The 13,759-nt window shown below is 48.4% G+C and overlaps 1 protein-coding gene across 1 annotated transcript; it reads right to left on the bottom strand.

Annotated features, from left to right (window-relative positions):
* Positions 1-1,548: 1,548 nt before the first annotated feature.
* SLC30A2 (solute carrier family 30 member 2) lies at positions 1,549-13,059 on the bottom strand. Its single transcript, XM_083751858.1, has 8 exons — positions 12,736-13,059; positions 9,157-9,371; positions 8,159-8,305; positions 6,947-7,100; positions 5,453-5,636; positions 5,004-5,109; positions 4,002-4,136; positions 1,549-1,993 (listed from the first exon to the last, which is right to left on the bottom strand). Exons 1-8 carry the CDS (start codon positions 12,786-12,788, stop codon positions 1,848-1,850), a joined length of 1,140 nt encoding a protein of 379 aa, XP_083607984.1. The 5' UTR covers positions 12,789-13,059; the 3' UTR covers positions 1,549-1,847.
* Between the last annotated feature and the right edge of the window lie 700 nt (positions 13,060-13,759).

Here is a 13,759-nt window from a genome sequence, read left to right on the forward strand (position 1 = left end):
CATGACCACAGAGCAGCGTAACGGTACATAACAATGAAAGCATTGCTTTGTATCCCAACAGCAGGGCCTTACACAACCAGGCTGCACCTTCCACTGCCACCCAGTAAAAAAAGGTAAAGGTACCCCTGCCCGTACGGGCCAGTCTTGACAGACTCTGGGGTTGTGCGCCCATCTCACTCAAGAGGCCAGGGGCCAGCGCTGTCCGGAGACACTTCCGGGTCACGTGGCCAGCGTGACATCGCTGCTCTGGCGAGCCAGAGCCGCACACGGAAACGCCGTTTACCTTCCCGCTGGTAAGCGGTCCCTATTTATCTACTTGCACCCGGAGGTGCTTTCGAACTGCTAGGTTGGCAGGCGCTGGGACCGAGCAGCGGGAGCGCACCCCGCCGCAGGGATTCGAACTGCCGACCTTTTGATCGGCAAGTCCTAGGCGCTGAGGCTTTAACCCACAGTGCCACCTGCGTCCCACCCAGTGGCAACCCTCAAAATCTTCTCCCAGAGGGATAGAGGAGGACGGTGAAGTCCTGTTATATGCGTAACTTTGGCTTCAATCAGTTATTAAAAGCTTGCGGTGAAGTCAGTTCTGTAAATTCTCACTGATGCTACGTTGGACACCTCAGGGCATTCTGGGAAATTTAAATGGTGAGGCAATTCTATGGCTAGGGCTCTCCTCAGTCCTGGAGTTGGCCCTGAACTCTAGATAAGGGATGGAGGGAACTGTCAGCATCTTCTTGGTTTCTCATTCTTCCAATCTTCAGTTCTCTACCTCTCCTCATCAGTTTGCATCCTTCCTTTTAAAAAAAAAGCTCTTCATGAAAATTTATCACCACGTTTAGAGAGCCTCACTCCAAAACAGCCTTCTGGGATGCTGTTTTGACAAACATACACATCTCTGCAAAGCAATTTCTCCTGAAATAATGCATTTTTGTATGTTGTATGCTAGGGCTACCATACGTCCAGGTTTCCCCAAACATGTCTGAGAATTGGTCGTTGTAAATAGTTTCCAGTCAGGATTTCTGGAAAATGGCAAAATGCCTGGGAAAACCCAGACGTATAATGGTACCTCAGGTTATGAACTTATGGTAATTCGTTCCAGAGGTCCATTCTTAACCTGAAACTGTTCTTAACCTGAGGCGCGCTTTCACTAATGGGGCCTCCTGTTGCCGCCGCGCGATTTACATTCTCATCTGGGGCAAAGTTCTCAACCCGAGGTACTACTTCCGGGTTAGCAAGAGTTTGTAACCCGAGGTACTACTGTAACTAACTAGCTAGCTAACTAACACACTTTCCCCTGGCAGGTACATTTTTGAGCACATTACTTAGTATTTTGCAGTGCAGTTCTGCAGCTAAGAAGTGCAAATTACTAACAATAGGTGGTGTTTTGGTCCATGTATCGCTTCAAAAAGTGCAAATTACGTAAGTTTGCCTTTAAATGCAAACTGAATTGACTTCCTTTCCCATCTCTACTCTAGATACAAGGAGAAAGATCCTAACTCCACTGAGGAAGAGGAAACTCCTTGCATTGAGGAGTTATTACAGCCAAATCAATAAACAGAAAGATCCCAGTTTTATTTTCAGGTACTTATAAAACTATAGGAGAGAGAGAGAGAAACAGAAAGAGGGAGAAGCAGAGAGAGACAGATCCGAGAGAAAGAGAGAGAGAGAGCATTACTTTCATTTGCTCCTAACAAACTAAGCATCAGCACTTAGGTGACACTGCATGAGTTACTTGGCCCTGAGTAACGGTCACACTGGAACGAATTCTGAGGTAGCAGTTTTGACAAGGCCGCATATCCATCTGCAGGCTGCTCTACAACTCTCCTCAGATTCTCTTATTTTCTAAACAGTCAGTCAGAGGGACTCTGGCACTCCCGGCAGTCCTTCATGTCTTCGGAGTAGTTCTCGATCTGGATTGTCGTTGTGTGGAAGTTGAAGGCTCCCTGCAGGCGGGAACTTGCTTCTTTCAAGACAGCCTGAGCATCTGCGTCTTTGTCTGGAAAGGGAGGCAAGCAGTGAGCGGAGCAAAAGGAAGACAGGCACCGTTAATTTGACACAAAGTCCGGGGGTGAGGGGAGATGTTGTACTGAGAGTTGTAGTTCAAAACATCTGAGGAAGGCAGCACAAATGGATTGATTTCCTCCATGCTAAGTGGTGTATCTGGGAGCCCTTCTCACAGTACATGTTTGTGGCCCTACTTGGGCCCCAAATATCTGCGATAGCACCCCTACAGACCTCTTTAGTTTTGCCTGTTGGAAAGCAGGTTTACAGCTGGCTATTAGGGCACCTTCCTCCCCAGAAAGGATCGAAACGGACTGTTCATGAAGGTGACTGTGTAATCAACTCAATGGCAACAATAACATAACTAAGGACAAGGCCCACAAACTGGTCAGGATCCAAGCAATTTCAGAGCCTCTCTTCCCCCATCCGTACCACCACACCACAAGCACCCTCTGGTATATATGAAACAACCTCCATTACCGTATTTTTCGCCCCATAGGAAGCACCTAGTTTTTTTTGGGGGGGGGGATAAAGAAAAAAATTATTTTCCCCCCCCCAGGCGCGGGGCTGGGGCGGGGAAAGCCCGAGCTTCCCCTGACCCCAGCCCCCAGAACAGGCAGCTCTCTGCAAGCCTTGGGAGACTGGCGCGACTTCCCGCTGGGCTCCCATGCCTTGCGGACATCTGCCTGAAGCCCAAACCAGGTCGGGGGACAGTGGGATGGCAGCGTTCCACCTCCCCGCTGTCCCCCAAGCTTGTGGGGCTGGTGGCAGGGAGAAGCGCGCTTCTCCCTACCGCCAGCCTCCAAACCAGGTCGGGGAACCGAAGCCCGGGGTGCGCTGTGCAGGCTTCGAGATGCAGGCTGCTTTCCGCAAGCCTAGGGAGCCCGATGGGAACTCCTGCGGGCTCCCAAGGCTTGCGGAGAGCTTCCTGAAGCCTGGAGAGCGAGAGGAGTCGGTGCACACCGACCCCTCTCGCTCTCCAGGCTTCAGCAAAAGCCTGCATTCGCCCCATAGGATGCACACACACTTCCCCTTCATTTTTGGAGGGGGAAAAGTGCGTCCTATAGGGCAAAAAATACGGTAGTTGCTTCAAATGTCATGTGAAGATGTTTTTGCTTTTTGTTTTTGCCTGTGCTTTCTGTGACCTGCTGGATTGGGCCCTATTATTTCTGAATGCCTGTCTTTAACCAGTTCCTGAGTTTCATTCACTGACTTTGTGATAGTCTTACTTTGTTCAGTGTTATTTTTGTATACGGCTTAAGATATCTTTTTAAACGTTTTAGAAATATTTAAAAACAAAAAAATGTATTGTCTTTTTATTTTTTGTTGGGAGCCAACCCAGTCAGGTGGCTAGGGCAACCCAGTCAGGTGGCTAATAATAATAATAAACAAAAAAACAAATACAAAGTGTAAAGCACAGGGTTGGGGGTGTGGGGCAGTTGAAGATCACCATTCAGTACGCTGCCTAAGCCATCCACCCACTGGGTAGGAGGAGGTAGGATTAAGGGTTGAGGTTGGCAGACCATCCCAGTCAAAGCCTGGCTTTTCTGGGTGCCAGCACTGTCTATGCTTTTCTTCCCTAGTTGCAAAATCCAACATCCACCTCAGCTACAGTGACTGCACCTTGTAACCCCTAAACCTGCAACTCATTGAGGAATGTATAGCCATGTGGGCAGGGAAGGAAGAAGAGGGAGTGTCTCCCCTGCCAGATGTATCACAAGATGCCCATATTTCTTATTTTTATAAAAAAAAATCAAAACAAAGTAAGTTTATAGCATTCATAGAACCTGAGATGCAAGGCAGCATGTACAGGTCCGAGACCCCTCATTTGTTTCTGTGCTCCCACCTTTCAGTTATACTTGTTTATTTAGAACAGCCTTTGCCAACCTGGGTGGTTTTCAGGTATTTTGAACCACAACTGGAAGCCCGATTTATTATATTTTCTCTCCCCAACCCCCTAGAAAAAATCCTGCAGATACTCCTTGCTCAGGAGTGCAACTTACTGATGGCAATGTGGACAGACAGCACGGGCTGAGACACCGTCAGGGCCCAAATATGGAGGCTGTGCAGGGCTTTCACTCCGTTTATGGACAGCAAGATACTCTTCACATCATTGAACTCCACACCCTTTGGGGTGGCTGCAAAGAAGCAAAGGTGGAGGAGGAGATGCTGGTGAGAAGCAGACAACAAGATGACACAACTGCTTCTTTGTCTTGCGCAAAGCTAAAACACATAGTTTGATTGGATTATACCAGGCATAGTCAAACTCGGCCCTCCATAAGTTTTGGGACTACAACTCCCATCATCCCTAGCTAACAGGCCCAGTGGTCAGGGATGATGGGAACTGTAGTCCCAAAACATCTGGAGGGCCGAGTTTGGGGAAGCCTGGATTATACATGGAAGATGACTTCGTGTTTCCTTGGGGGTCCTTTTCCCAGCCCTGAGAGCCATGGAGAGAGGACTGGAGGACCTCATTTGGCCCCCAGGCCTGAGGCTCCCCACTCTTCCATTTTAGCAGCTGGAGAGGAAGGGACCCTCCAGAGCAGGCATAGGCAAACTCGACCCTCCAGATGTTTTGGGACTACAACTCCCATCACCCCTAGCTAACAGGACCAGTGGTCAGGGATGATGGGAGCTGTAGTCCCAAAACATCTGGAGGGCCAAGTTTGCCTATGCCTGCTCCAGAGACTCAGAGGAGTGGTGCTTCCTCCCCACCCACCCCATTTTCCGGACTCAAACAGTGCACCCCTCCAACTGCTATGGGGACAAGGAGACACGGGGCGAAATAACTAACACATTACTACCCAACCCAAACCCTTAGAATGCAACAGAAGTCAAACAAAGGAAAAGTAAAGCAACTACCTGCATTTTAAGTGCTGCAATGTCTTGCTTTGACTTACAATGTCCCCACACACCAAGCAGCCTCCCTCATACATAGAAAATTCATGGCATAGTCCAACCAGATGCTCCAATCTCTTTCACCCACTTCAAAAGGGGAGACTTGCCTTCCATCAACACAAGGACAACATCTCGGAGGATGCTTAGGGTCGTTCCAAGGACCAGGATGGAAAACAGGAAGGTGCAGATGGGATCCACGTATTTGTACTCTGGCTGGAGGAAGAAGGTGAAGGAGAAAGAAAACTGTGAGCCTCTCTGCCTTATACAGCATCTGTTCAATGGTCTATCTAGATCAGTACCCACTACAATGACCAGCAGTAGCTCTCCAGGGTTTAAGGGAGGGATGATGCTGAGGACCGAACCCAAGATGCTCTGCCACTCGACTGCAGAGTCCCTGCTCTGCTCCGCACCTAACTTATTACTGGCCCCAAACAAGCTTGTTCTTTACAGAGCCAACATGGTAACAGCAGCAGTTGTCTCCTAAGAGAGTCGGCAGAGCTGCTCCATCATGGAATAAATATTCTTTGCAATTATCAATTATTCCAGACTGCTTTACCTTGAAGTAGATGATGTAGGCTGCCACCAAGACTCCAATGCTTTGTAGGAAATCCCCAACCACGTGGATGAAAGCAGCCCGGACACTGGTGTTGGGGCCACTGCCGTGACTGTGCCCATTGCCATGACTGTGCCCATTGCTGTGACTGTGCCCATGCCCTGACTGGTGGAGAACAATGCCCATTCTGGAGGGAGAAATTAAAAGGAAAAGTGGGCAAGGAGAGAAGACTTTGCCAAAAGGAGAGCATCAGGCTGCAGCAAAAGCAAAGATGGGAAGCAGGGCCATACCACTGGCTCTGCTCTCTGATCTTTCCTGAACTCTCTTCCAGCCTCAGCTGGCTGTCACTTGTTACTTTTAAGAATTGGTATCCGAGCTTCTTTGTTTTCCTCTTCCCTCCCCATTGCTTTTTCCTCCTCTGTCATTTCTTTCCGACTGCGGTGGGCAGAAACTATCTTTATTCTTCCATAAGCAGTTCTGGGACCCTTTCCCCAGCTGACGGGCAGAGAAATAATGCTACAGTTAAATAACTAAATCCCACACTGGCTTCTCAACTCCTCTTGCATTCTGTACATAAGTTTTATTACTTGTTGTTTGCCACCCTGGGAACCTTCAGAAAGAAGGGCAGGACAGAAATCTGATAATTGCACTAAATCAAGGGTCAGCAACCTTTTTCAGCCGTGGGCCGGTCCACCATCCATGTGGTGGGCTGGGCTATATTTGGGGGGGGGGGATTGAACAAATTCCTATGCCCCACAAATGACCCAGAGATGCATTTTAAATAAAAGCACACATTCTACTCATGTAAAAACATGCTGATTCCTGGACTGTTCACGGGCCGGATTGAGGTGATTGGGCCACATCCGGCCCCTGGGCCTTAGGTTGCCTACCCTTGCACTAAATGAAGAACATCAAAAGTAAAAACACTCAGAAGTGGGGGCAAGAGAGTTGGGCTATTCCTTTGACCAGAGGCTTTTGTTCATTCAGCCCCTGTCATCCAGAAGCAAATACCCAGGAAGCTGTTTCACACCAGCTCAGATGGTCTGCCCAGCCCAGTAATGTAGACCCTTAATTGGGAGTGTCTCACCAGGGCCTCTGGCTAAGGTCTTTTCTATCACCAGCTTCCTGATCCTTTTTGCACAGATCTCTATCTCCACACATGCCTGCAGGCTAATCACCTGACTTCATTATCACTTCAAGTGACAATATCGCTTTTTAAGTCAGTTTCCAGGAGGCTTCAACAGAAACTGCTTGCAAAGGGACTTCAAAGTGAAGGCAGCCAAGGCTTTACCTACATTCTGATGTCAGTGGGCAGGACCAAAAGGCTGGAGATTCCCCACAATGAACACAAGACGTTTTTGGCCTACAAAGCATGGTACCACTGATCTATGCAGCCCGCAATCCATTGCCAGGGTCAACCCCCATCTGAGGAGAATCTCCAGTTTATGCAACTTCCTTAGGTGCCCATTCAAGTGCATTCTGAGCATGCTTACATACATGATGTTTACTGCCACGGCACAGCCAGAGGTGATGAGCATGGCATTCCCTTCTATCTCGTACTCGCCCGAGATCAGCCGTTGCACTGCTAAATAAACCAGGACACCAGTCACCACCCAGATAGACAGCACGGACAGCAGGGCTCCCAAGATCTCTGCAGAGAAAGCCAGGAAGGTTTGGTTAGGTTAGGTGTCAATGGCAGGTGAAGAGCAACAACTCCCCAAGCAGGTAATTTCTGAGAGTTTGGTCCTAGCTGCATACACTTGGGAGTATGTCCACCAAATAAAGCTGCCCAATTAGACTGCTCCAATACATTCTCTTGCAACAGACAGACCAATTCACAAGGCAACAAGAGGCCCAATTCAGTGCTGCTCTATTTGTGCAGGCAGCCTCAACAGTAAAAATTATGTCCTGAGAACTGTTTGAAACAATAAAGACATTAAGCCCCTTATTGGAGGGGGAACGGGAGAAATTGGGACCTGCGTGTAAATTGTCCCGTGTGCAGGAGTTCCATGTGAATCGGGCCCACAAATCTTACCGTCCCCAATTCAGCCCTCCCTGCCTCACTGATGCACACACAGTTATTTTCTGGGCTTAAAATGAGATCCATTGTTCCCTCTGCTTTCAGAAAACCAAATACTTTTAATTCTACCTTCTGAAAAATGTCAGGTAATGCTAAGTAATAATAATAATAATAATAATAATAATAATAATAATAATAATATAGCTGCATCTTCAGCAGCACAATTGGACGCCTTCATCTGCCCTAACTGCAACAAAACATGTCTCTCCCATATCAGTCTCTACAGCCACAGCAGGCAATGCAACTCTCCAACGGTTTGACTTCACCCCAAAGGCACACTCCTCCATTGTCTCCAGAGACAAACGGAGGCCAACAACAACTGCAAGTACTTGGCAATCATTTTTAATTATTTCTATGAAATTTTATACACATTTTACTTACAAAGCAAAACTAAGTTACATTAATTTAACCAACATATCTTTTCAGCCCCCTCATTGGTTTGGTTTGGTTTTTTAAATTCAGCATGCCCCACCAGCACAGCTCTATAGTCTCTGCTCAGAAGTTTGCATTTGATCTGCTACAGTGTGAATGCCACATAGCCAGCAGGCACAACCTTCGGTGGGCTTCCTTGGAAGTCTGCTTAACTGTATTCACTGGGACGTCCTCCTTAGTAGCCAGGATGTTGTTACCTGCTCGATGCCAACCAAAATTCATGGTCTTGGTAGGGGGCCGAGAGGACATCCAGAGAGAGAAAAGGCTGATCATCATGCTGGCGAAGTCCGTCAAGAGGTGGGCGGCGTCAGTCATGATGGCAAGGCTGTGGGCAAGGTACCCCCCTGGGAAGAGAGAGCCCCACAGGCAGAGGGCAGTATTAGAAACTGAGATATGAAAGCCAGGAGCTAAATGGCACCTTAATCCTAGGCTAAGGGCACAACAACGGAAATTCTAGGCATGCTTTTTTATAACAGGAATACAAAGCTGAAAATGAATGAACTGCAGCTAAAATATTATGTTCCTTTTTCATGTGGTCTGCCCACCCCCCTAATACTTTTGAGAGGGTCTCTTCTCCAGTCTTCAGAGAGTAGCTAGAAGTGGGGGGGGGGGCAGAAAAGGGTCCTCCTTTCCTTCCACTCTGCAGTTTTAATCTGAAATATTAGGCGCAGTACCGCACCCAGAACTCAGAAGCTGCTCGCACTAATGAAATTCCCTGTTGCAAAATGTGCCTAGAACAATGCAAATTTCCAACACTGATTACAAATGATTCATGCATTACAGAAGTTGGGGAAACTCAGGCCTGTGGGCCAAATGCAGACCTCTTTATGCATCCCTTGGAACTCCCCTCCGCCCAAGGCCACAGCCCTCACTGGCTGTGCTTCACACCCCTTCCATGTGGCTGGCCGGAATGTGTTGCAAACTGCCCAGGGAACTTATGGTGAAGGGCAGGTAAATAATAGGAAGAACTGGGACAGCTCAGTCAGTACAGCATGAGACTCTTAATCTTAGGGCTGTGGGTTTGAGTTCCACAAAAGATTCCTGCACTGCAGGGGGTTGGACTAGATGACCCTCAAGGTCCCTTCCAACTCTACAATTCTATGATTCTATAGGATGATGATGATAATTTTGTACACAGTCATGATGCACAACCCAAACAGCAAACAGCGATGTCAAAAAGCGTCAAGAGCCTTACCCACAACTTCTCCCACCATGAAGACCAAGCAGATGGCCGAGGCGACGTAGAGCTTCTTCCGAGCTCTCTCTTTTTCAGCATCGTAGCTGCTGTTAGATGCCCAGCTGGAATGGCAGTGCTGGTTCCCGTTCAGGCCCAGCTCGAAGGAGGAAAGGTCTGGAACGTAGCCGACCATTGGGTTTGGGAAATTCTTACCCACAACTCCTAAATAAGACCTATGTCATAAACATAAGATTTTTAAAGAGAGAGAGAGAGAGGTTGTATCAGGCAGAGATGCTGCTGTCCCACAAACTCTAAATTTGCAGAAGCACAACAATAAACTGAATACCCCCGTCACCACAAAAAAATGGCCAGTAAGGACCAAGTATGTTAGTTAGCCACACCATGTTGAGTGTCAGCTGGAAAAGCAAAGCAGAAAACAGCAGAGGCCTTACTTCAGCTCCTTGTGAATTTAATTCAAAGTCACTGTACTGGAGCTATTAGTGTGCAGGACTAGGACATAGGAAGCCCAAGATTTAGGTCCTCACATGGCTGGGAAGCTCACTGGGTGGCACTGGGTCTCTCAGTTTAACCTACCTCACATGGTTGTTGTGAGGATAAAATGGGGGTGTGGGAAGACTAGGTACATAACCTTGAGCCAATAATAATAATAATAATAATAATAATAATAATAATAATAATTTATTACTTTTATTGTGTTGCCCCAACCACTCTGGGCAACATGGTGGGATAGAAATGTATCCCTTGGTTGGAAAGAAAGAAATAGTAGCTTGATCACATATATTATTATTATTTAAAATAATATTTCGTTTGATGGTATAGCATTCAGGTTCTCCTGTGCGGCAGTGCCAAGTAGAAATCCTCACAGTGTTATCAAAACAAGCAGGAAATAGGCATGTGCCTTTGCGTGAGCGTTTGCTTGTGTGTGTGAGAGAGAGAGTGAGTTTGATTTACACACCCTCCAGCCATTAGGCAGCACTACCCAATCTGGCTTCTGTTGCCTCTGCACATATGCACCACTCAAGTCAAGGGTGGTGACCCTCAGGCCCAGGGGACAAATGCAGCCCTTCCCCCTCCCCAGTTTTCTACCCAGCCCTCTTGATTCCTCCTTGGCCAAGCCCCATTCATTCCCCGGGGCCTTTGTCCTGCAGCACCAGCCCTGCTCTGCCCCTCCCTGGTGTTCTTTTCCTGGGTGGAATGTGCCCTTGCAATGTGACAATGCCTCTTACAGTCACTGGCAGGGAACCTCTGGGGGCTGCATGCCAAAGGCAGGCAAAGCAAGAGGGACACAGGCAGAACAATGGGTGGATGTGATTCTTACCTTTCATAGAGCAGGCTGCATTCCGAACATGTTACTGTCGGAGGTTCTTAACACACACACACACACACACACTCCTACACCTCTGCCTTCTATCTGCCCAGGCAAACAATTTCGGTTTCTACACTCAAGTGCCAAAGGAGGGTAGGGGAGACCAGAGTTCAATTCCCCACTCAGCCATGAAGCTGGGTGATCTTTACTGCAATAATGCACTTAACATGCAAGGGTTTTGTTCTGGATATCAAACCAAGTTCAAGCTTTTTAATGTATATAGCAACTTGTAAGTTTTTAAGAATATAGACAGCATCCTTTGCAAAGCTTGAGCAATCTTGGGACCCTGAGGGTGGGGAGGACCTTATTTTCTCTCCATGCAACCTTCTCTGCCAAAAAAACCAAACCCTTTTTCTCTCTAAAGTTGCAATTTACATTTCAAGGGAAGCCTCTGATGGTGCCCTAGAAATGCAAACTGCCGCTTCCAAGAGGCAAGTTTTCTTGGAACAGGGCTGGCAGAGAAAAAGTTTTAAGCTTTTGCCACATTTGCCTGGAAGTTGCTTCCTTGCAGATGCTCTTTATATAACAAGAACAAACGCAGAGTTTAGCCCACGCTGGGTGACCTTGGCATATAATTCTCTCTCCCTAACCTATCTCACAGGGTTGTGGTAAGGATAATATGGGGGGGGGGGGTAAGCACACTGCTCAGTGCTTCTTCCAGGAGGGTGGTGTGTAAGTGTAGCAAATACATGTCGCAGCCCAGGCTCTCTCTAAAACAGCCCTGCGTTTTTCCTGAAATGCTGCCATCCCCTGCTGCAAAGCATTTTATGCTAGATTAGAGAAGATTCCATTTTTACATTAACTAAACTGGAACAATCCCTACCCTCTGATCCCACGCTCTGTTCGCAATCTCAGCTGCAAGAACAGAACCCACACTCCGCTCATAGGTTTCCCCTGGTATAGTGGGGTTGTACAGAAACAACCCTTTTGCCTTGCTTTTAGATACCCTTATTGCAGTTGAAAAAGGATGTCAAAGTTACTTAATAGTGACTAATTACTCTTTGAACACGCACCCTGGGAGGGCTTTTTTCATGCAAAGCTGCCTGCCTTGCCTTTAACAAATACAAATACACAACAGATATCGACATTCAACAGATAAAGCTTCTCTGAAATTTCATGCAACTTCTTGATTTGATTCTAGACCACAGACAGGGAATCCTTGGCTTTCCAGATGTTGCAAGCTTACAGTCCCCTCCCAGCTGATATCAGATAGCTGACCCCCCCCCCCCACTTCCCTGTTGAACTTCCGGAGCCCATGTCAGCAGTCATTTTAAGCTACTTTTTATTTTAGAGTTAGCTTTTAACTGATTTTATCTCCATGGTGTTTACTGAGTTTGCTGTTTCTACTCTTTAGAGAGGACTACTGTTAAGCAGGATGTAAATTGCCAAAACCAATCAGTAAAAGTCATTCCTAGCCCATGGTCCTGCTGGGGGCTGGCAGAATTGGGGGTCCAACAACATCTGGAGGGCCACAGCTTCTCCACCCATGTTTTAGGAATTGGCAGGATTTTTCTTTTTTGTAAGTTCATTACACTTCTTTGGGCTCCAGTACTGTAAGAGAAGGTGGCTGGGAGGGTCTGCATGCACAATTTTGGATCTGAATGCTTTAATGGAGCCCCCAAACTCTAACCAATAGGCTGGGTAAGGTGGGCAGGCGGTGATGAGCCCCTCTCCCAAAGCCAGCGACCTCGATCAGGCTGCAAGGCTCTACCTGGCGCTCACTAGGGTGTAACTTCCACTGAACGCAACACGATTCACACCTGAGCAAGCACAGGCCTGCAAACCTACAGTCCAATCTTGCACCTATTTAGTGTCATCATCAGATCACCCTTAACTTGTTGGGACTTACCCCATCTACAAAGGTACCAACTTAAATAAAATATTGGGGGGAAGGCAAGCTGCACACAAGGCACACACTATTTTGAATGACAATGCCTATCAACTTGGGGTGCCTGGGAAGCATCGAATATTTTATTGGGGGGAGCCAGAAGGGACCTGGGCCACTTGGAGTTTGCTCCTATTGCGGAGGAAACATGCTTAAAATCGGACTGCACTGTGGCAAAGAATTAATGCTGGGGAAGCAGCGAGGTAGCAAATGGATCTGTAGCTATATTGGCGGGAAGCGTCCGCATTGCCTTCGGGGCGGAGAACTGCAGGAGCAGAAAGCAAAGTGGGGGAAAGAAACGCGGAGGCCGCTGCCCGCGACTCACCTGCCTTCCAGGCCGTTGAGGAGCTGGCTCTTCTCTCCCGAGCCCGGCTCCATCCTCGCCGGCAGGTGCAAACCGGCGGACGCTCCTTTCCCCGCGGAGGCCCCCGCTCAGCCTCGACCTCTCCGGCCTTGCGCCCCCTTCCTCGGCCGCCTCCCCACCCGCTAAGGCCGGCGTCGCTGGCAGCTGCCTCTTATCTCGGCTGGGCGAGCAGCAGCCCGTGTGAAAACGGCGCCGACTCGTGCGCAAAGCCCCGCAGGGGGAGAAGGAGGGCGCTGCGGCCGGGGCGGCCCGGCTGCAAAGTTTGCAAGCGCCGGCTGACCTGGCGGGCGCGGAGGGAGCAAGAACCCGACCCCTCCCTGCCCAAGGGCCGCTGAGGAGCCCCTCCTGCCCCCTCGCCCGCGCACACAAAAGGGTGGGGTGGGGAAGTTCCGGGTTTGTTTTCTTTTTCAGGAGATGGGGCGCAAACCCAGAAACTCCAGGGTCAAAACTGGAACTTCGACTTGTTTGTGTCTTATCCAACATAAGGAGAGCCCTGCTAGATCCAGTCCCCGATGGATGCTCAGTGAGCAGGGCTGAAGGGTGCGCTGGTTGCTACAAAGACTTGTGGTCCACAAAGGGGACTTGGGCCACTGGCTCTTTAAAATCCTGCCCAAAATATAGGCCAATGAGGACTGAAATGAAAGTATAATGGAATGGAATGGAACTTAAAAGAGGTAAGGGTGTGAAACAGGAGCGTTCCACGCTGCAACATTTTGTTGCAGCTCACATTGGTCTTTTACTACGTTTTCCTTGCTGTTCAAAGAACAGCTGGAAATTCTCCTCCAACCTCCCCAATGTTCAGTTTTCATTGGCCAGTTGTTTGTCCAGGAGCTTCCTTCTGACCGGAGAGATGCCACAAATTCTGTGCATTGTTGTGCCTGTGATGTGCCTTATGGTCATGCTGTTCACACCACCCAGTCAGAACTGCCGTTTGCCAACAATCCACCTGAAGAAAATAATTTTAAGGGACCCACTCTGCCTTTCA

The sequence above is a fragment of the Podarcis gaigeae genome (genome assembly GCF_964106915.1).
Source record: "Podarcis gaigeae genome assembly, chromosome: 8".
In the NCBI taxonomy this organism is placed as follows: Eukaryota; Metazoa; Chordata; class Lepidosauria; order Squamata; family Lacertidae; genus Podarcis; species Podarcis gaigeae.

Bases quoted from the DNA above. Each gene is read 5' to 3' on its own strand.
- SLC30A2 (XM_083751858.1), bottom strand. From the start codon at position 12,788: ATGGAGCCGGGCTCGGGAGAGAAGAGCCAGCTCCTCAACGGCCTGGAA. The intron at 7,101-8,158 runs GTAACAACATCC...CTTTCTCTGCAG, and splicing joins TTTTGGTTGGCATCGAGCAG to AGATCTTGGGAGCCCTGCTG. The intron at 5,637-6,946 runs GTATGTAAGCAT...TTCTCCCTCCAG, and splicing joins GCCGTGGCAGTAAACATCAT to AATGGGCATTGTTCTCCACC.